Source organism: Thunnus thynnus, chromosome 9 (genome assembly GCF_963924715.1).
Source record: "Thunnus thynnus chromosome 9, fThuThy2.1, whole genome shotgun sequence".
NCBI lineage: Eukaryota > Metazoa > Chordata > Actinopteri > Scombriformes > Scombridae > Thunnus > Thunnus thynnus.
The window spans coordinates 6,997,507-7,014,822 of NC_089525.1; the positions used below are offsets into that span (position 1 = coordinate 6,997,507).

At 38.8% G+C, this 17,316-nt stretch overlaps 1 protein-coding gene across 2 annotated transcripts; it reads right to left on the reverse strand.

Moving 5' to 3' along the window:
- Window positions 1–4,298: 4,298 nt before the first annotated feature.
- irf2b (interferon regulatory factor 2b) lies at window positions 4,299–16,680 on the reverse strand. Of its 2 annotated transcripts, none has more exons than XM_067598572.1 (9): window positions 16,433–16,680; window positions 14,508–14,600; window positions 14,241–14,340; window positions 13,303–13,479; window positions 13,136–13,182; window positions 11,943–12,078; window positions 10,800–10,952; window positions 9,716–9,753; window positions 4,299–9,053 (listed from the first exon to the last, which is right to left on the reverse strand). In XM_067598572.1, the coding sequence occupies exons 2-9, from the start codon at window positions 14,592–14,594 to the stop codon at window positions 8,790–8,792; spliced, it is 1,002 nt and encodes a 333-aa protein (XP_067454673.1). In that variant the 5' UTR covers window positions 14,595–14,600; window positions 16,433–16,680; the 3' UTR covers window positions 4,299–8,789. The 2 variants fall into 2 exon arrangements, with proteins under 2 accessions (XP_067454673.1, XP_067454674.1); XM_067598573.1 differs by having other exon boundaries at window positions 16,339–16,680.
- Between the last annotated feature and the right edge of the window lie 636 nt (window positions 16,681–17,316).

A 17,316-nucleotide genomic window follows, 5' to 3' on the forward strand; every position in this document is an offset into this window, starting at 1 on the left:
CATATCTGCTTTCCAGCATTCTCAACAATAAGTAAAATAAAGAATCTGAGTTCACCTCATTCCCTCAAGCTTGGAGACATCAATTTTTATTTGTAACATAAGACAGTGTCAGATTTAGAAATATATGAAAGCTGAGGCTGTTGTTGATATCATTCAGAGGAGAGTATTGGTGGCTCAGCCTGTTATGAACCAAGGCACATTTTCTATTACTAACATAATAATAATAATAGCTCATAGTCCGGGAGCCAAATAAGGCTGCACATTTTGACAATGCAGTGTGGTGGAATGAGTTTCTCAAATGGAATTGGCAGAAAAAGGCAATGACACTCCAAATATGGAGCAAGTATTCATTGTACTTACTGATGATGATGAATTTGATGTTTGGTAGTTATTTAAAGCTGCTAACAATGGATCAACTGACAACCTTTATATGAAAGATGTCGCTCTGAGTGATGAACACACAGATAACTATAACCCAATTCTGCAGCTCCTCTTTAGTTCAACAGAGCATTTTAGCCTTTTTGGTTCATATCAACCAAAAACAGTATCACCATATCAACTTAAAAGGTGATAATATGTCAGTAATTGTGTTTACAGCTTGTTGTGCTTCCCTCAAGTGGCCAAAAAAATAAAAAATAAAATAAAAAATCAATTAACGCAGGTTTAAATTTATATTTTAGGCTAATGTGTCAGTTTTGATTCAATATAGTCTATCATTGTTGATGCATAGCTGTGGCAGTTTGCACTGTATTTTGATTTGATAGTTTATGGTAATTTTAAGACCTTAGGTGAATTTTAGAAGATTTTCTAAGTTTCTATTTACTTAGTTTCGATTGCACAGGAATAGCACATTCACAGTAGATACAGACTCTGGTTTCTAGTTGATATTGTGGGTGTATGTGATGTGCTATTGTGTATAGCTTTGTATTTTGTATAATGTGTCCTGTGTGTTTTTTGCTTTGTACTGTTTGTTATTGTGCTGTTATATGTTTTAATTGTAAGAGACTGAAGATGAAAATTAGCTTTAAAGCTAACTCTGGTGCAGTACATCAAATGTTAACATTTATGTTTAAAACTGTACATTGTCCCAATAAATACATTATAATTATTCAGTAGCAACAGTTTAACTAGTATCAGGCAGTTAACAAGCCAACTTTCTCTGTACATTAGCCACTCAGCTAATATGATTTGGGCTTGCTATCAGTAGAAATGTTTAGGGCAGTGGTTGAGGAATTATTCAGATCCTTTACTTAAGTAAAAGTATTCTGTGATTTATACTCTATTACAAGTAAAAGTCCTGCGCGGAAATGTCACTTTAAGTATTGTGAGCAAAAGCAAAATTACTTAAATGTACTCATAATTTAGGAAAATGACCCCTAGTGAGTGTTACACAATTATATATCACATTATTGATCTACCTTATATATTATTATGCTGTTAAATCTGTAACCATGCATCATATTTTAGATGAAAGATCTTAATCTGTAAAGTAACCAGTACCCAATGCTCTAAAAAAAAATTTTAAAGTTAAAAAAAAAGTTATTTCACTGTAGACAGATTTCCAAGTAACATCATCAATGAGATGCATGTGCAGACGAGGCTTAGAAAGTAAACCAGGATGGTCAAAGCTTATGAGAAGATCAGCGAGTCAAGTTGTTTTTGTACCTGCACAAATCGCATAAGTAATTGGATGTAAAACATTCATTAAAACCTGCCATTTATCTCAGAGTGCAGAATTAGCTGTTAGCTTCAGAGATCTGCTCAGAGCTCTGGATTTTATGAAATGCAACGGGTTGTTAAATTAATAATTTTTCAGAGAAAACACATCCAATAGGTGTGCAGAGAGATCAGAAAAATACTGATTAAATCCTGTATAGCCAGTATACACAACAATCCAGTATACTGCAGTCAAACAGCAGGAATTATATGCTTACTTTATTGTTTCTATGCTAATGTTACTTTTGGGAGGGGGGGTTCTAATCGGTGCTGCTTGTTGATGGTTTGGGACACTCACAGTACATTTCTCTCTAACTTTGTGTAATCTGTGTTAGTGTGATCATTGCTTGGTCGGTACTGATGTTTGGCCCAAATTATCTGGTAATGTAGGGGGGTTTACAGATCCAATCTTAAACCTCCAGAGCTGCTCACAGACTCATCAGGGCCGCCCTCATAATTTCAAACATGTTTTGATATTTAGGAGTCAAAATCTGGATGATTATTTCCTACTTTTCAAGCGGGACCTCAATAGCCAATAAGAGAGACAAGTTTACAAGGAGACGGAGGTGAATGAGAGGACTTTTGAAATGGCAACCGTGAACAAACAACAACAAGCTGTTGTACAGGTGTGTTGGACAGCTGTTAAGGAGGTGTGTTGTAGTGTGTGCATGTTTGAGATTAGAGAGAACATCTGTGAGGTTTCTCCTTATGTGTGTGATGCAACCCAATTTCAAAATCTGTTAGGATTTTAAAACTCATGTAGTCTGAGCCTGCTTTAACAAGAGCTGACTGATCTCAGTGTCACACATGATTTCACCATTAAAAGTGAAATGGTTTCCAGCAAGTTGCTTTATTTCTAAATACTGAAATGATGTCTGTTTATAAGCTATGAGGACATTGTGGCTATGTATTTTACAGCCCCTGCTGTGAAAATTATATTATATGTAACTAAATCTTTATGGGCAGTAGCTTTTAAGCCAAACTAGTGGTTTGGCTCAAGGGACGACAACAGGGATCAAATCCTATTCACTCTGGTGATCCCTGAGTTTTCCTCTAGCACCACCATGCGTACTGACCAGTTTAGTCTTGTTAAAAAGGGGACAACTCTTCTCCCTACTCCAAACTGTATTCTGCATTTTGTAATATATGATCTCTGTGAGTGGGTGCACTTTATCTCTGTACCTGGGAGAAAATTTATTTGGAAGTTTCAATATATTCCAAATTAAAAATAATGTATTCTGCATATTTAGGCCACAGTATGTCCAATCAAGTTAATAGTTTTGTTACCATATTGCCATAGTTATTATAGGCAACCGTGTTATAGGAGGACCAAGTCAAGACTAAAACTAAACTAGGAAGTGTTTTGAATGTGTTCTTACATCTCTACTGTAGTAATGTTACTAAAGGCAATGTTTCTGCTGTGGAGTTATTATTATATTCCTAAGATATTCATCTAGGTGCTTGTCTCAATATTTGGACATCATAATAAGTATAATACTGATTTTAAATAAAGACAGGAAGCTGTTGTTTTACTTTTAAACACTAGATGGCATAAATGAGCCATCACTACAGAACTGATTGCTGAGTGAATACATTTTACTCAACTTTTTCTTGCATGAATAAAAGACTATGTAGAAGAGAATGTATCAAAATTCAAATGCTGACAATGACTAAGTTTGCCTTAAATATATTATTGGTGAATATGATGGTCTAAGATTTGTTTTCCTTTAAGAGACAGAAGGAGATCTGATTTGTCCGTCAGAGCATGCTAAGATGAGTTACCTCTCAGAGAGAATTTGTTTCCTAATATTATATATATATCCACTTAAGAGTAGCTAAGGGGCTTTTCAAAAGTAATTTTTTGTTTTGTTTCCTGTTATATTTGGACTACCGTTAAAAGGGGAATAGAAAGTAAAGCAGGGACTTTTTGAGAAAACAGTTGGCTCAGAGGATTTTATCCATGGAGGCAGGAAAAGTGAATACAAAAGAGCAAATTCAAGAGCCAAATATATTAGATATACTATACTAAGTACAAAGTGTTTACTATGACTAATGTGTATGTGGTTAGGAGTTATCTAGGCAATTGGCCAGCCATTGTGGCCTAAGAGACAAACAGGAAGTAGAGAACTGAGAACAGCAACTGAAACTGAAACAGCAGTTAGCGCTCTGGTTAAACTGAACGAGTTGTGTATGTGTGTGAAACAAGGAGCCATCTGCATTATTTCTCACTGCTCTGACGAAAAAGCTAAACCGCACACTCGACACACATATCCCGATATTCTTGTGCAGTCATTACGTGTGCTAACTTGCAAACTTCAGCACAGCACACCAAACCTTTCATTCTTATCTCAGAGCTGAGCTCTAACCTAATGTTGTCCCCATTTGTACAGTAAGAACATGTCCTCAAACTGGAGGACTTTGTTTTTACTGGAAATTTTTATCTTAACGGCAACAGAGATAGAAGTTGTGCCAGTCTCTCACAGGCCATAAAAACGGACTCTGATCTTTATGAGTGCACAAGATAAACCCTTAGCAATCTTCCTCTCTTCTACATGTAACAAAGCACAGTAAACACTTAAGAATAAATACAAAAAGTCTTTATTCAGATTTACACGCTGATTCACATGTAGTTTACCATAATGTACAGAGATAAAGTGGTGACATGTTGCAGTGAAAAACGCTTTGCTTGATTGCGTGTAGCTGAGTTGTTTTTTTGTTTTTTTTCATTGAAAGTGAATGTTGTTTTTATGAGCACACCTTGGTTTTAACTTAAGAGTGATTCAGTGATTCTGAATCACGTGAAGCAAAAGCAGGTTGGAAAGATCAACCAACTAAATGATAGAGCACTTTTTAATAGCAGTATTACAACCTGCAGACTTCAACTTTCACTGCCTACTTTTGTAATGACATCCCTTTTATACATATAACAAGGTAGAAATGGACTGGTTCAAAGTGTACTTCACTTATTCCATGCTGGACCTCTTTATGGTAACATGGTCAGGCTTTCTGAGCCAATCTAAATTAGTGAGGGTCTTAATATTTGGTAATTAGACAAGAAGTCTTGAATATTTAGAACTCGCTGATGTCAAGTTAATACTGAAAACACAAAATTACATTTGCATTTGTTTTAAGGGCCTAATATGGACCATGTTATTTATATACCAGGCAACATCTGCTGTAATTTGGCACATTTAAGGGTCACAAACAATGAAAGGTTTCTGATTTGGTCATAACAACTACATGGCTGTACATACCCCAACTGTAATTTCTCATTATAGCATCCAGAGGGGATATGACTGCAACAAGAAAAATAGTAGGCTCACAAGGATAAATGCATTGTTACAAAAGGTATGTAATATTAAAAGACATCGCTTTAAATATTGCAGCTTTTTGAGAAGCCTGTCCATGGAGAACTATCATGAAGTGTAGCCACAGAGAAACAGAAAAAAAATTCAGCAATCTTTCACTATGAGTTTCAAATAATGAAGGCACGTGAAAAAACATTTGGTAAAGCAACACCTATCCCGAGTCTGCTGTCAAGTAAGCCCAAACCCCTTTGATTCAATGAGAATCTTAAATAAATTCACCATGATAGTAATGTGCGTCCAGTGTAAATCACTTGCAGGGTTTGGTTCCAATCATGGCAGATTCCTATTTGTCCTTTTCTTTTCCTACAAGAACTTTCGGAGCTGTTCCCACTGGAGCTCTGCTTACAGCAGGCTGGGAAGGAGGACTGTGCTTTAGCCTGCTAGCTGTTAACATACTTAACTTACTGATCATATACTCATCACAGTTCATGACTCTCAGAGACCTTAGATTACTATTTCATTTTCTAGTATTTTTAAAAAGGTATATGATCTTTGGCTAAATATTGATAGAAACAAATGAGCTAATTCAGATATAGGCTACTGAAATGAGAAACAAAGAAATATCTTTGTTTGCTGCCACAGTTCAGTATTCTGTGCTTTCATTAGCGCTTTAAAAAACATCTGTAGAGATTTAAAGACTGTAAATAAGTGGTTAACACTGAAGTACACTGTGGAGCTTGGTGCTACTGTACTCTACAAAGAGGAATGGAGAAGTGGACATGATGATGAAATAGCAAAGATTCGGCCTGCTCCAGCTGTGCACAGATGTTTTGAACTGGGAGATAAGGGCATAAAAACAAGTGTGACTTAAAAACAACAGCACTCAGCTTCTGCTGATGTCAGTCATCTGGGATGCATCTCAAATCCCTGTTCCTTGTTATCTTAAGGACAACAAGACTTCCGTTTACTTTACATGCCATCAATTAAATGCACAGAATTAACTGTAGATTGCACTCACTCAAGTTAAGATGTTCAGATGAACATATGAAACCCTGAGAATCCTCCCTTCGTCTTCTTCCTTTGACACAATGAGTTTAAATAGAAATATTACATGAGGATGACCTTTGTTACTTTTTTACCCAAGTAACCAGGTCAAGAACGGTACTCCCTGTGTACAAATATAGCCAGTGCTAACCACTTTTCACTTTTCAGCTGTCTCAATACGAACAGGCCTCACAGCTACCTGCATGTGTCACTAGCAGGCTAAAGCACAGTTAGAGTCCAGCCACACACTATCAAAGGCACACATCATCAATAAGGCTTTTTCCCCCTCCGTCTCTCCCTCTCTCACACAAACACACACATTCATTCACACACACACACACCAGTGCTGATCGTAAGGTGCAGAAGCGGCATACATACATATGAGCTATGTACATTATTAACACCAGGAGGCAGAGGAGAGGAGAGGACATGAATACATGTTCACAGTCTGTCAGTCTGTCTGTCAGTGAGCCTGTTGGTTTTTTTTGTCAGTTGTGTGTTGGCGGGTACATTGTCCTGAGGTCTCCAGACAGACAGATACATACACATACATACACACACGCACACACACATACATACACGCCTGCTTTCCACCACAGGGCAAATCAGGGCTCATAAGTGATTGTCACTCTTGATCTTGATAAAACAACATGCCTTTGATTCTTTTTGTGTCTTCCTGTCAGTAGAAGTAGGTTGGCTAAACAAGCTGCAGTTTCCTAGAAATTATTGTATTCATTGATTTGTTAAGAAGACTGGTTCCTTTTGCCATCCATGTGTTTCCCAGTGAAGAACTTGATGTTATGCTTAATGCTAACACTTGAGTTTACACTATTTTGAGATAATAAGTAATCTTACATTACATGTGGCTAATCTAGAAGATTTATGCAGGAGATATGACAAAATGTTTATGAAAGGCAAAAAAAACAAAACCTTCCTATGATGAACTATTAGGGACCATTTCACATAGGAAGTCAATGTTTTAGCTGATGGGAGACTGTTGAATCATAACAGTGGATGAATATGACGATGTAGTTTCAAACCAGGCTACACCATGGCAACACTGACTCAAAGATCATTTTAAAATGACTTCATTTACAGGTTGTGCAATTAAAAAAAAACAAAACACTAAAAACTCTACACAACTAAAAGCACATGTTTCTTTCATTAGATAAAAGTGGTGTATTTCTTTCATTTGGCATAGTGTATTCTTAAGTGTTAGCACAACACAGCAGGGAAAAGCATCTAGCAGTGACACATGGATGATTAAAAGAGCCAGACATAATCCAAACCAGATGTGGACAACGGACGTGTAGGGATGGGTATCGAGAACTGGTACTAAATTGATACTGGTTTCTCACTGATCACTACTGAAATATTGATGAGCTCTTGGACGAACGGTGCTGCTATCGGTATTTATGTAACGTTAAAATTCATTCTAACATAGATGGCATTTTCAAATTCCTAACCGCCCCCTAATGATGATGATGAAACTGCCGGCGTCAGGTTACATTTTGGTGTAACTGAAGGTTGCGCTGCAGCCTCTCCTCTGCTCTCTGTGTCAGTGTTTGACCGAGGGCGGGGCTCAGCTCCACCACACACACACACACATGCACACACACATGTACACACGCGCGCACACACACACGTGCACACACAGGGGGGACAGCAGAGCAGAGAGGTGGAGACAGTGAACCAGGTGAGGTGGAAGATAACCTTTGACGACAACTACGCTTGTTACTGTAAGTGCAATAAAACCTTTGCGAGTAAAAAGTATTTTATCAAACCACCTGTTGGACAAGCATGAGCATGTACAAACCAGCCCCTCCTCTCTACCAGCGGTACCTGCAGCAGTGATTCACCTCAGCAGCAGAGGGAGGAGGACACAGGACAGGAAGAAAGATTGATGTCTGTGTTCTTTATTCTTTCTAAACTTCAAACTCTGTATTTTCATGTCAGAACTATTATTTATCTTACTGATATTTTAGATTTCTTTCCAATGAGATATTAGTTAATATAGTGATTTTGCTGTTGTAAACATTATTGTTGCTACTCTATAACAATATTTATTTATATTTAAAATATAAATAATTTCTAATCTTGTTCTGCATTTATTTTTTTTTAAAAATAATATACATTTTAAAAAGCTTTTCTTTAGTAATGAAAAAAAGAAAAGTATGTATGTGTAAAAATGTATCGATAAGGAACAGGACAGATAGGGAGTATCAATAAGAGTAGTAGTATTGATAAAATCCTAATGATACCCATCCCTATAGACGTGTGCACGATTGTATTTATCATATATGTATTTATTTATACCACGCGTCTGCACACATGAATGAGCTCACGCGTTTCGTGACGTGTACGGTCATAAATTTTTAGCTGCACTCCGACGGTCTGCAGTCCCTCACAGTCATGGGAAGATCACAAATTCACATCACGCAGACCCTCATGGCCTTGCAGATGCAGACAGTATAAACTGGGCCTAAGTGCTGACCAATTAATGGGCAGGTCAAGCCATGGCCCAAACACCTTTAGGCAATTTCTCTGATTACAAGGAAAAATGAGGGGATTTCATGGCCCAGACTGAAGCTACAGTAAAATCAAAGGTTTTGAAGCTCGCCCTCTTTAGGCTCCATGTGGCCGTCACGGAGAAAAGCAACATTCTCTGTCATTCCTATGCCCTGGAAGCGGTGATGATACTCCCTCATCTGGGATCAGAGGTCAGGAGGAAGTGACATCAGAGGTTTTCATAATGACGCTGGCCCGCATCTCATGGGTGTGACTTGTCGCCGGAGATGCGAGAGAGTTCTGGTTGTAGGCCGGCACCCAGCTGTCAGCGTGGTAGCTGATGAGGGGGGCCGGGTCTCGCGTGCTGGTGACCCTGAAGTTGGGCTTGTTCGCAGTGACGAAAGTGGCCATGCCGGGAAGAGAACATGAGGGAACCCTGAGAACTGGTGTGTTGTAGTCCCGCCTCCAGACTGCACCCTGTCAGTCAAAACAATGAAAAAGGAGAAGAAAAGAATAAGAGGAAGGTAACGACTGTGCAGCCAGAGTCACAAACATTGTGGTCATTTCTGACGTATGTTGTGGTAAAGACACCACCACAACGAAATAATCATAAAGCTCTGTAACCCTGTTACAATATTTCGACATTGTATGCTTCACAGAATGCTGCAATGAAATGTATTATATGTGGAAAAAAAGTGTCAATGAAACTGTTCAACACCAGCTAAAAACAGCAGTTATTCACAACTTCAGATAGAGATCTAAAGGAGAGTTTCTACATAACACTTGTGTACTCTTACACACACACACACTGCATACCACCAGTGGTGTGTATGTGTGTGCATGTGCATGTGTGTTCACTGTGGGTACAATGTACTACAAAGGACAAACTCAAATCAAACTGTTAATGTTTGACAGTCACAGTTCCTGATAAGGCCCTCCCTTTTCTCAGTTTCTTGCAACATTACAGGAAGACACACACACACACATACACACACACACACCCTGTTTCAGCAGTGAGGTTGAGACAGGTAAAAACCTGTTTATCTGAAGATCATGCCAGTTAATAATTCATTCATCACTCTCTCCTGTGTGTGTGTGTGTGTGTGTGTGTATATATGTTTGTGTAATGGGATATTCACCTGTTTGGTGTCTTCTGTATCACTGTCTGTGTCGCTGCCTGTTGGAAATAAACATACAAGATTAAAGGTCAATGAAATTGTGTTCAGGAAATGATTACTGATGCCAACAAGCCAACCTCAGATCACCAACAGCAGAGAGAAAGAGAAACACAAACAGTGGGAAAGATATGGAGAGCAGAAGAAGGAGGAAGAATTTGTTTAAACCTCTATTTTAAACAGAAAACCACTTTAGGCTCATATCCAGCAGTGTGTTTCCGACTGTTTAAACAGTTAAGTTAAAACATCTGCACACAGTAGCACAAAACAAGTGCCTGCATGGATGATGGTAGCGATTGAGAGAGATGAAAAACATACAAAGAAGAAAGAGGACAGATGGAATGACTACAACTCTAAACTGATAGAGCCAGCTCTGCCTGAATGACTGGTTGGGAAAGAGAAGTGAGACGAACAGTTCTCTGGGTGGTGATGTATAATGAAAAAAAATATATATAAATATAAAAATATCACCATGTCTACTCTCCAATGAGCCTGTATGGAAGCAACACTGTACTTTCATTTTGCCCTTCAATTCCAGCTACAAATTCAACAACACAAAACCTGAACAAGTCTAATTCAAACGCTGTTAGCAGTCGTGATCATCTTGGTTGTTTCACATCTGTTGTTGCTTATTTTCAACAATCAGCTGGTTTGCACATACTGTTCCTCACTTCAGATAAGATGTAGTGACTGCCATAAAGAAGATTCAGACACTATAAGTGAATTATGTAATAGAGGATGATGTAATGACAGGAGTCACCATCTGCTTTTGTAGGCTATTCCATATAAACATTAATTAATCCAAACCAAAAACAAAATATGATGTGAGTTTGACAGCCAGATTAAGCTGCACATCAGTCCCATTACGTATTGCTCTAGAGAGTTATTGTAAATATAGTAATCACTATGTCCTAAAATGCATTACTGTGGTCATAACTCTAGGTAACTGTGGCAGCTGCTTCCTTCTGAAGGCCTGGTACCCGGTAACCAAACCAGTTACGCTACAAAATGTGGTGAAGTTTGATATGTGTGTGGTGTGTCATCTCACCGCAGCATGAAGACACAGGAGAGATTTGGAGCGGGTACGAGTGGGAGGAGCTAACAGTCTGCTCTTCGTTCTCTGTGGTCACTTCGATTGTCTGACAGACGAATGGCAGCTGCTCGCTGGTGATCACGTGATCTTCTACTGAACTGTGAATGGCTTAACATAGAGAGAGAGGATGTGTTATGACAGGCTGATAACATTCTGACTGGATTTACTGATAAAACATGTGAAGTGCGTGCATCTAGCCACTGCCGCGAGATAAAAAGAAAGTGATTTTTTTATTGTTTTCTCCAACAGCTATTGCTAAACCTCAAATGTGTAGTTATCCATCATTAATCAACTAAAAAAAAAAAAAGACATCCGACACCAACTTCCTCTCAATGTAGTGCCGTCACTGAAAAACTAAACACAAATCACAGAGTACAACTACAGTAAACATATAGAGCAAATATTTGTTCATGTAATGAATTTTTGCAATGTGTCATTTTTGTGGACAAGCTTGTATTTATCTTTATACCACTGTGTTTGCACAGTAATGGTATTAGGCATGATGATGCTTATTGTTTTTTGAAAATGGTTAGACTCAATGCAGCAGAGGCGGAGATATCCTGAATTTTTCTGGTTCCCAGTATGAAATTAAGCTTCAAAATGCTGGCTCCTACAATTCCCATTATGCAACTCAATGGCGTATTTTCCCTGCCTGGGAAACACCCACGTCTTTCTAAGTCCACGCCACCAGTAACACAGAGTTTCTGTTACAAATCAAGTCAAGTCTGATGAAATCACCAGGGTTATTTTCTCAGACTTAATACACTCCTAAGAAGAAGATTCAGCTGCTTTCACAGACACTGCTCGTGCAAACTGATCTTCATGTGTAAAATTTGTAGAGTGGCCCTTTAAATGTAAACTGCACATTAAACCAGCACCCTCAGTGTAAAAGTATAGACAAGTATAGAAAATCTTCAAGTCAAAAACAACAACTTATCAACCACACTGCCAGAAATATTTGAATTTAACTAGAAACATGCCTGTGCTTAGATTTAGCTTTTTCACAATAACACTTCCAAACACAGGCCAAACCCAGAGACAGGTCACAGACAAAATAACCACATTATCGTAAAACAGGAGATACCGGTGGTGTATTACCTGAGGCATTGTCGGTCACTGTGAGCTCTACTACTTCCTGCTTGATCACTTCCTGTTTGATCGTTTCTTGTTTTGTGTAGTCAATGGGTCCAACGTGAGCTTCAGAGTGAGTCCTGTCTGGAGACGAAGAGGCTACCTGATGGTGAGAGGAGCAGAGAGGGGAAATAGAAGAAAGACTGTTGATGACTGCTTAAGATGATAAAATGGACAACTACATTAAATCGACATTGTATACACAGCAGGAAGCTCCTAATTCAAACTCCTCAAACACAAGTTCAGTTCTCAACATAATAACCTACATAGATTTTCTTTGATAAGACAGCTGGGATGTAGTGGCCCAACCGGAGACATTGGCTTTGCTCGGGTATTTATTAAAAAGATACTTGTAAGTGTGGTTTGAGGGTGCTTATACTGTATAAACAGCTTATTCCAAAAAAGGACACATCCTAATATCTGGAGCATTTCAGGCATGTAAACACATTAAGTTGACCACAAATACTGAAATAGGGTTTCATATTAAACATTCCAAAACAGCTAAAAACAAGTCATGTCTTGCTGTTTATCTCTTCTCAGTATTTCAGATTGAACAGTTTAAGCTGGTGTTGTTGGGATTATAGCATCTCTGACTTGACTTTGCACTTTGAGATTCACTGTGAATCAAAAGTGCAGCACAAATTAAATGTATCATTAAAAAAAAAAAAAAAAAAAACACAAAATAAGTTTCCTCTTACTTTGTGCTGACTCTGGAAATAAAGCAGTCAATCCCATCATTTCATCATTAGTTAACTGGAACTAGAAGCTACTGCTTTTACTTGTGTGCATTGTTTGGAGAGACGGAACCAAATCAGGCAGGAAAGCTTGGCTAAAGCGCCTGTTTTCTAGTAAATTTCAGAGTCATGTGAGAACAGAAGCCACGGTTGATTGTTCAGGCAAGTTCATGTCAATTTGCCCGCTCACGAGTCACCCCTTTCACGGGAATCAAAGCGACAACATTTCTAGGTAAAGTAAAATATTCCTGTGAAGCCTGACACATCACTGAAACACGTTTGTCTTCTGTGGTATTGTTTCCCCCATCATGCTGCTGTTCTTCAGCTGTGTTTTATGTATGTAATGAAAAAGTTTATGTCAGGTGTGACTACACTTGCATAAGATACTTTTGTGTTATGTGCCACAAACACCACTAGTTTATCTACCTCTTTATTTCCCTTTGGCTTCCCCTCCTTGTCTGTCTTCTTCTTTCCTTCATGGACACACAGACAGAGAGAAACACTTTTAAGAAACTGATTTAAAAGCCACAATAGATAATCTCAGAAAACAGAGTTCATCGCCAAACCAAGCGAGCAGAAGCAGCAGCACTCACCTTTCTTCATGTTTCTCTCCGCGGAGGAGAGCATCTTATAGACTCTGAAAGCATTGGTTCCCTTTTTGATACTTTTATCCTTCACCTCCTCAATGTCTGGCAGGCTGTTCATGGCACAACGGAAATTAGCCTTCCACGTCTTTGGATCTGGACGGTCTATGCCTGGCTGGTATTTCCCTACACATTAATAAAAACAAATTGTCGCAGAGTCAGAAATGTTGTTATTTCTAAGTAAGGAATGCTCAACTCACAAAGCTTCACTTTTCCATTAGTGCTGGGTAATATATCAATATTATATTGATATCCTGATATGAGACTAGACATCATCTGAGATTTTGGATTACTTAATATCATGATATAGCATAAGTGTTGTCTTTTCCTGGTTTAAAGGCTGCATTACAGTTAAGTGATGTCATTTTCTGGACTTAACGGACGGTTCTAACTGTTCTATTTGAGAACAGCAAACTTATTTTTAAAACAGCTGATTGCTTAGAGGAAGCTGATTTTATCTGCTTTCCAAACACCTAAAGTGCAGAACTGTAAATGAGGTCATATAGTTTGCCTCTGCCAATTCTAAGTTCATTTTTAGGAAACTTTTTCTGCACTTGTGGACAGCCTCCTGGCAGTAATTTAGTAGATTCTGGAAAAAATTCTCTTCCTTTTCTTCACTACTGATGTGGCAAGAAGTTGTGGGATTTTCTACTCCTCCAAAAACACTGTATGCTTCCTTACAAGGTACCTTAAGAAGAAAATTCCTGAGGCTTAGCAGAATGAAAAAGTCCTACAACTTGATCACTTTGATTTCTTACCTACAAGTGTTACATAAATCGAAAGTCTCTTTGATTTGAGACAGAGAACTAGTATTGTGGCTTGAAGGCATGAAAATGAAAACCGCTGAAAAGGAGAACCAGTGAGTGAGAGTTAGGTCAGTGTGTTACCTGTATGTATGGCCCATCTCATAAAGAGCGGAGCATCTTTCTCCAGGTCCCAGCCGTGACGAGCAGCGTGCATCCACGGGATCTGGAAGATTCTCTTTTCCTAGAGACATTTTAAGGTCACTTTTAGTCAGTAATGCACTGTCACTCTGCAACCATGAGCATGTGTTTGTACGTCTTTCCACCCACTTTTCCCCCACAAAACAAATGTTATTATTCAGCCTTTTATCAACTGTATTGCAGTGTGAGATCATATGCAAGTGTACTCACTTTGTTTACCCATTTGAGTCCTGGTATCTGACAGGAGTCGATCTGTTCCTCCAGCCACGGCCGCATCCTCATTCTCTCTACTGGCATTGTGGCCTGTGAACACACAAAAAACATCTGTATATACACAACATCTGCATGCACCGTAACTGCTGTAAGGCTTACATTATAATTAAAAACCGTCTTCAAAAATGTACATTTTGACAAAAAAAGGTTGTAATTCGTACAGGCAACAAGACAAATACCATAACATACTGGCACATGGTTTTCTCTGACAGGAAGCAACCACTTAAGATTGTTTTTCCATACAATCAACTTTTGGAGACTGTTGAATCGATCATGTCTGTGGATGTAACAATAAAAGTCCTGCAGTGTTTCACTGTTTGATGTGTGTTACAAAGAACAAGTTCCATAAAACGCTGTTCACATATAAAACTGTCAAATCATGTTTGTAACTGTAGCCATACAGTCCACTCCCTTCCACAACCGCTAACTGCCTTTCTTTGTCTGATGAATTCTAACTTAAACACTTAAGAGGAAAGACGAGAGGAAGGACAACAGAAAGGCATGAAAGAAGATAAAGAATACAGCTTGTTTATTAAAACAAGTAGAGCCGACTTTACCCCCCCACCCCACCCCACTACATCTGATTTAAGAGCAGGGTTGTGATCCCTGTCGTCCGATGTGATCAAAGTCCGGTGGGCCAGATCAACCAGTGAGCCCGACACTCCCCGCACACAGCACAGTGTGCCAACACACTGCCTCCTGACGTGAGAGTGAGCTCCCTAACAGGTCAAACAGGCTGACATGGCACCACATCAAATACAAAATATTATCCCTTATTATAAGCCACAGGACTGAAACTTCCAGCTGCATCCGGCCTGCTGCTCAGTGACACGCTGCATACATAGAGGCTGACCGCAGCGCAGTATGTCTATAACTCTACTATCAACGCAAGTTCACAAAAGGTGGTAGAGGTTGAATAAGTTAAGCCTGCATGTTAAGATGTTATCTCAGCTTAAACTAATTTTAGACCAACACTCTTTGTTATACTACTATGTGGTAGTATGTTCTTTTTTTACTGATTACACAATGAGGGACATTAATTATCCTTGCAAAAGAAAAAAAGGAGGTAAAAAAAATAAAATAAATAAATAAAAGCACAAGCAACTTAATGTAAAAGTTGAAAGAAACTTGTACAGTGTGAACTTAATAGAAATATGTAATATTCAAAATATCTGCATGATAGCTAGAATGATAATTCACAACGTCTAAAAGGTACGTTTGTAGGTTTCAGGCCAACAAATATTTGAGTTTACCTGTAAAGTACTTAGAAACGACATTTTCCCTGCTTACCAACAACCACCCAAAGATATATATTTCATTTGTGAAATAACAGCTAAACTTCTTTTAGGTTGCAAAACGAGATAAATAACCTGTAATGCAGTTTAAATAATACTCTCTACTAAGAGTCCTTTGATGTACAAACACATGTACTAAGGCCTGAATGCAACACGAAAATAACTCAAAAGCCAGTCTCATGTCACTGCTAATATCACACATTATACGTTCAGCGAAAATACTGGTAAATACTTAACTAACAAAACTGTTCCCCCTTTATACTACAAGATATAAAATACCGAATCAAATTGTAGCCATATTGCCTCTGGTGCACAATGTTAGTAGCAGGTTTGTTGGCAGCGAGGGGTCAAGTCAAAAGTTAACCGCGGTGTTGTTTGTGTACTGCCACAAAAACGACAAAGCCAAAAGTGAAAATAAATGTCATTCCTAGTCAACAAACCCGGAGAAAAACTACAGTATTACTTTCACTTACACAGCGAGCTATGGACCCGTCATGTCGTCCTGTAGGAAGTCTGTGTGTGGTGTGAGAGCAAGTCAGCAGCGTTAATATGCGGAAACAATGTTACCTGTTAGTTTGGACGGCCTGTCGCTTCACAGTCCTGCTGCCAGATTAAACACACGCGAGGCTCAAGTGGGACAACTTAATTTATTTTGTGGTCTTGAATGGAAAAAAAATGGAAAAGTGTGGCCGTCGTTTATTTCTGTTTCTGTGTCGAGACCGAAAGCAAAACAAGGCTGGTTCGGGAAGTGGGGGCTCGCGCTGGAAATCCCCCTCCTGCTCTCGTGCTCTCTCGCTCTTGTCGAGCTCGAGCGGCGTCGCGGAAGTCTCTTTGGCCGCGTGCGCGCTCCCCCAGGAAAAAAATAACACAAACGAAGAGGTCTCACTCTGCGCTTTATTCGTGGTACCATATAAAATCTAAACAAGCATGTCATGTATCTCACCAAAATTAAAAAGTTCGACTCGTATTTGCTGCACCACGCTTGTGAAACAGCTTTCATAACCATCCGAGGGCAGCGCAGATCCCCAGACTCTGTTAAAAAGGCCTAAAACCTTTTTATTCAGCAAGGTTTTTTCATATCAACTCTTGTTATTTTCTTTATGTTATACGTTTTTAACACTGTAGCACTTTGAGATTCACTGCGAATGAAAAGTGCTGTACAAACGTACCAACTAATAAACCAAATTTTCACTGCATGTCAGTTACTTTTTTGGTAATTGACTGGTTCCAAATGTGTGTGTGAATTTGCATCATTACAGTACAGTATCAACTAATGTGTGTCCTGCATTACTTCGAAACTGTGGACATGTGGAGTAGCGCAGTGGTTCCCAACCTGGGGGTTGGAACACCCACAAGGAGTCACTGGGTTAATGTCAGGGGTCACAAAATGATAGGACCACAGAAAAAAACATATTTCTGACACCTTTTTTAAAACTTTCCTCAGAATTTTG